Raw genomic sequence first — 6,360 nt, forward strand, 5'->3', positions numbered from 1 at the left:
CTTAATGTCGGAGACCACTAAAAAATATTGTACATGCACACATTGCTCTCACTATGAAGAGTCCAATCTTTATAACTAGATCATTATGGAATTCTATTTCTTATATTAATTCACTATTTTGGCACATTTTTATTTATCTAATGTCTCATTGTGTGAAAAACACTTTATTAAAGAATTTCTCATATTAAAATGAAGAATTATATGAGATCTCAGACAAAATACATGAAGTGTATTTAAGATTCATCATAAAGTTAATTGTCACACAGCCACCCCAAGTTCATGACTGCAATTCCCGTCTTCCCTGGCAAAACCTCACTAGATCATCATCACCAGATTATTAATGGCACCTGTGTATTATCTTTGCTATGATATATATTCTTTCATGTTCTGTTTATTCTCTTCAAAGTATTTCCACTGTTCTGTAGTGTGTCCTGAGTGATTCTCACATATTCTGACTGTTTGTTACCGGGCCTGTTTTGTTTCCCCGGTGCTTCTTTATTCGCTGGCTCTTTTGGATTTGTCTGCCTCCTTTGATTGTCTTCTGGTTTGTACCCTGGATTGGTTTATCTCTGTGATTCAGGTTATCCCCCTTGGATTTGAGCACCTTCTGCTCTGGCTTTGACCCTCACCTGTTTTGCTTTTACAATTGTGGATTACTCCCCTGTAAATTAAAACTCTATTTTATCCGCAAGCATCTGACATGTTCGAATATGTCACATTAATATAATGGAATATTTTTATTCATTTTACTATTGTTAACATTCCAAAAGTAAAACTGTATATTTAATATTAATTTGAAAAATTGAAGTTTTTTTTTTTTATTAACAAGAACAAATATTCATGCAGTTGCATATAATGAGTTTTAATAATTCCAGCTCACGTTTTACACAATTTACATGAAGAGACTTGACCAAAACACCGGCCTCTCTAGGGGTTACTGCTTGATAAGGGCACATGGGAATTGTTTCTTGAAGGATAGTGTGTTTATTTGTAACCAGTACAGCCATCCTTTCCCCATGGGTCCTTATGTAGGGCAGCCCCACATGGCTTCAGTTTCCATTGAAAACAACTCCTGCTTTACCTTTAGTAAAAGCACGTTTGTGTAGATGTACAATCATCAAGCCCATTAAAACTTATATACTAAACCCACTGTCTGAGAGCATGGTATCTCCTTAAGAATATTCTGAAACCCGATGCTTCTCAGTTTTTGGCCCATTGTTCTTCTCACATGGGTCCTTATATAGGGCATCTCGCTAGTTGATTCAGTTCCGAGGTAAAGCAATCTGTATGCTAGTTTAATACTGTCAATTTTTTAAACAAATTTCCACCTTTAACTATTACCATGGAAAAATAGAATCCACACAAAAGAAATTCAGTTAATATTTTTTCAGTGCTTTCAAAGTCAAGGCATAGGCTGTGCAACCAAACCAGCATTTACAGATATCATATTTAAACAATTCCTGTGACAACTGTGATTGGCTCTGCTGGGTATGTGAAATCCAGCCTTACAAATCATATGTGAAATAAATTATAGATACTTACAAAGTAGTTTTGAACACCAAGCAACAGAAGAGAAAATACTTGTAGAGAACAAAACAAAACAATTTGCAGAGAAAAAAACATAACAGAAAGAATATAAGTGTAAAAAATTTAATCAACTCCAATTTCATAGTTAATAAGGCAAGGCTGGGATATTTAACAAGACAAGCAAGAGTTACAACCTTTCTAACCAGCAAGTAACCAGATCTGAAGCAAAATGACAATTCCAAGGGAATGTAATTTCCAGACAATTACAAGCAGAATGACAATTCCAAGGGAATGTTAAAGGAATAATAACTGCCAAATATGAGGCAGTGGGCAGAGGGCAGAGATGATGGAAGGAATGTGGCCCTTCACAATATGGTCAGTGCTTACCATGCATACTCCTGCAGCATAACAAGAGGGTCTTAAAATTCTATAATAATAATAATAAATAAAAATGAGCGAGAGAGTAGTGCCGTCTTTGTAGTGGTGCATCTCTGAAGCAACCTTCCTTGTCAGCATCAACCCCTGTTCATCCCTCTCACTGCTTTCTTGTCCCCATTCCTCTGCAGGTTTCAGTTTCTGTGATTGTCAAAGTCTCTGTCCCTGTGCTCCTGTCCCTGGTACCATGTGCCCAGTCTATTCAGTGTCCAAACCAGTCCATTTCCCAGCCCTCTGTCCATCAATCTATGCAAGACCCTGCCCGGTGCACGGTGTCATCCCAAGTCTCAGCTTCCTCTCCAACTCCTCCCCAAGCCATGCATCCATCCTTTCCTCCATGCCTTTTCCAGGCCATGCCACCCCTACCTCAGGTGCCCCTTCTGGCCTGTCACGTGCCAGGGTATGATGTTTGAATGTGGGGTGAGGGTCCCTGTAACAGGTGCCCCTCTCTTCTATATTACCGCATGTCACCATGTGATAGTTATTATTAATATAATACAAATCTTCAGTGGTCACCATCCCAACAGTGTTAATGACTTTTCCAGGACATTTTTAATCCAAACAGGAAGATCTGGCAACCTATCAGCAATGGCAATACTGGTTGCTGGTTCAAGCCCCACCTCTGTCAAGTTGTCACTTTTGGGCCTCTGATCAAAGCCCTTAACCCTCAATTAACATTTACAGCTAAATGCCACAAATGTAAATTAGGTCATTAAAAAAACTAAGTACCACTGGTACTGATGATAAGAAATAAAATATCCTATGCCATTAGAGCTTCACATAGGAACCTGTTTACTCTCTTCATTCTAGCAACCACAACATCATGTAGGCAAATCCCTTCTTCAGTGTTTCATTAAATTTAAGCCCAAAACACCTCCAGAAAGCTCAAAAGTGAGGTCTTGATGTCCCAGCTTCACCCCCCTCCAAGCTCGGCCTATAAAGCTCACACTAAAATGCCTTGCACAACTGATAGTAACTTATTTCTTTTGAATTGTCTTGTCCACAATCTTATCAGTGGACCAAATTTCAAAGCTGGTCTTGGGTGGTGTTGTATATAATGTTTTGGTTTCTGACTATTTGCTGAAAACGGTGATTTTCTTGATTCTATATACAGCAAACAAACATATTTTACAAATTGTCAATGTAAAAAACAATAGTATTTTATTGTTACTGAAACTGAAGTGTTCTGTTTAAGATTCTAAGTGTTTTAATGTCATGTGGTGGTTCATTGTGTTGTTCATGTGCATTTATTAATTCAATAATCTACCTCCTTAGGAACAGTCATGACGTGGGGCATTACTTGGAAATCTGCAAGTTACTGCCATTGGTGTGCCACGGGGTGTGTTTATCCAGTGTGTCCAGGTGACAAAGTATAAATGCACACATCTGATTTCCCCATTACAGCAATACATCTCCACTCTTATGAACCTACTTAATGATTCCTGATCAAATAACATAGACTGAGGAGTGATCACTACCAGATAATTTATATAGCTGCAGAAACTGATAGAAGACTTAATGGAAACTCATGGATTATTCTACTAATGTTACATATTTAACCCTGGCAGGACATGTGGAATTGGAGAAGCACAGATATGTTTATTTTATAATTACTCTCATAGTTTACTTGTTAATTATTTGTTTTAATGCTGTTGTGATTTATGTCATATACATCAACAAAAGTCTCCATGAACCAATGTACATATTCATTGCTGCCTTGCTTTTGAACTCTCTCTGTGGAACAACTGCATTTTATCCTAAACTGCTAAATGATTTCCTCTCTGAAAGACAAGTTATCTCTTACCAAGTCTGCACATTCCAGGCATTTTTAATTTACACATTTGCTACTTCAGAATTCACTCTGTTATCTGCTATGGCCTATGACAGATTTGTGTCTATATGTAAACCACTGCAATATGCAACACTTATAAAAATGTCCACTGTCAGGAAGATTTTGTTTATTTCTTGGTTTTTGCCCTCATGTGAAAATAGTGTTGGGCTTATATTGACATATCAACTTAAATTATGTCAATTCAAATTAAATAGAATTTACTGTGATAACTATTCAATTGTTAAATTAAGTTGTGAAGACACACTTGTGAACAATGTATATGGACTATTTGTTTTAATCATTGCTGTAGTTCCACCAGTGGTTTTCATAATTTACTCATACATTAGAATACTTGTAGTCTGTATAGGGAGTTCAAAGGATTTCAGAAGAAAAGCTCTACAGACCTGCTTACCGCATCTTTTCATTTTCATCAATTTTTCTATGAATTCATGTTTTGAAGTTATTAATAACAGACTACAATCAAGCATCCCCCTGATAATTTCTGTGATATTATCTGTTGATTATTTGGTTATCCCTCCTCTTTTCAATCCCATTATATATGGACTGAAACTGAGAGAGATCCTGAATAAGATCAAGATGCTGATTTCTCACAAAAACAATACAAATGTATGTTTTTAAAACTTTTTTAGCTACAGAAACATGTCTGTTTTGCTGTGCAGAAATAATTATTTAATTACAATTGGATTTGGTGATATTGTTAGTGTTGTACTTTAAAATGATGGGGCATTAATGCCCCTGATGAATGCAATCTAGTGTAGAAGTGAATAAATTAATTTGCTAGTTTGGTAGTTTTGTGAATGTGAATAATTGGTTCCTCTGTGATAGGTATTTCTGTGAAATTATCCCTTAGTGGATGGTTCATAGAGTTGTTAAGACCTCACTATCTTTATAAAATGTTTTTCTTTTTAGAATGAAGTATGCACAGTATTTAAATTAACTTCTATAGTTGCACAAATATAATAATTTTCATCTTAGTGTCATAAATGTAAGAGACTACAGAGAGTTTAATAAGACAATGTGCAGTACAAATCAAGAACAGTTCAGAGTAAAAAAAAATTGACAAATAGGAATATATGAGGCAAAAGCACAATAGATTGATTAACAGTGAAACCAGGTATGTCAGAGGTAATCCAAAGCTAAAAGCCAAAACTAAGGGCAAAAATCCAAGAAAACAAATAACATGTTAAATACTAGCAAAAGGCTCAGAACTCAAGTGTGGTATGAAATAATTTGAACTGGAAGAGCACAAACTCAGTTCTTAAGTAGGGCAGGAAATGGATAACAGGTGTGTGGGGCTGTGACCAGTGATTAACTGGATGGTGATGCTGAGTGTATTAGTTCATGGGGGTGTTCCAGAAATCAGGTTTAACACACCTTACACTTAACCTTGAACTCTGAGTTGACTTACCTCAGCATGTCAAATCCAGAGTTCTCCATTCCAGAACAGCTGATAAGATAACTACTTAATGTTCTTAATTGTAGACTAGCTAGGCAGTGCCTACATTTGATTCTGGCTCCGTAGCTAATAATAAAAAGGTTACACACAACAAGAGGGGGGCCACCATCACCACCTTTCACACAGGCCAAAGAGCAGGACTGTGGCCAGCCTATAACTGACAGAATGCCTGGAGAAAGCTCATTGGAGCCAACTACCCACCAGGATACAAGTGCCTGTGTTCATTAAGTTTAATTTATATTATCTTGGCCTTGAGGATCCCTATGGTCATTTAAATCCTTGCTCTAATTTTGCAGTGGGCCAGGTTGTACCCTGACTGTAGTCCAGGTTTAGGGTCAAGATAGGGTGTTTTTAGATAGGGCAGGGAAGGATACCCCATCTGCAATGAGGAGGCAGTCATATTGTCCTGTAATCACACAGGGGGTTGCAATGATAAAAAACAACATTGCACACAATGTGAACCACACTCCTAGCAAAAGTGCCACAGGCCTAACCTGATTAAATTGGTTATAGAGTGTAGACTTCCAAAAAATCATGGAAAAAGCATGGCCATTTAGCTTCAACATTAGTGATATGGGTAGTATCAGATATAATCTTGTGAACAGTGAGTTGCAGTACATTATTAAATGCTCATTTTTTATCAGTTTTAATGAAGGCCATTATAATGGTCACTACCTGTACATCATTTGATGTTCACATAATCATCTTCATCTTCTGAAGCTGCTGTGATGGGAATGTGGGATCCATCCATGCAGCCAGTGACTCCTGGAAATCGTGAAAGACTAATGGTATGGAGGTATTTATCGATTGCTTCCAAATTATGTTTTCTCCTTTTTTAAATTCTATGTCAACAAAGACAAAACTGCAATTCTGTGAGATTCCTCTTTGATGTCCAGTACAGGCTTGTGCCCAGGGAACACCACAAAATTGTGCATGAAGCATTTAAATGGCAGGAATTCTCGTCAGATGGACTGCCATATAGTTGCCTTGCCAACATGTTCAGCGTCTCCTATGTTGTATAGAATTCTTCGCGGCAAAAAACAGAGAGTAATGCATAAAACCTGCTGAGAAGTGAGAGCTGATCCATGAT

At 37.2% G+C, this 6,360-nt stretch overlaps 1 protein-coding gene across 1 annotated transcript; it reads left to right on the forward strand.

Annotated features, from left to right (window-relative positions):
• Window positions 1-3,309: 3,309 nt before the first annotated feature.
• LOC113585685 (olfactory receptor 10J4-like) lies at window positions 3,310-4,680 on the forward strand. Its single transcript, XM_027023344.3, has one exon. The coding sequence runs from the start codon at window positions 3,491-3,493 to the stop codon at window positions 4,430-4,432; it is 942 nt and encodes a 313-aa protein (XP_026879145.1). The 5' UTR covers window positions 3,310-3,490; the 3' UTR covers window positions 4,433-4,680.
• The last annotated feature ends 1,680 nt before the right edge of the window (window positions 4,681-6,360 follow it).

This window comes from Electrophorus electricus, chromosome 2 (genome assembly GCF_041902795.1).
Source record: "Electrophorus electricus isolate QZ-2024a chromosome 2, ASM4190279v1, whole genome shotgun sequence".
Taxonomy (NCBI): Eukaryota; Metazoa; Chordata; class Actinopteri; order Gymnotiformes; family Gymnotidae; genus Electrophorus; species Electrophorus electricus.

Coding starts and splice junctions, on each gene's coding strand:
- LOC113585685 (XM_027023344.3), top strand. CDS start 3,491: ATGGATTATTCTACTAATGTTACATATTTAACCCTGGCAGGACATGTG.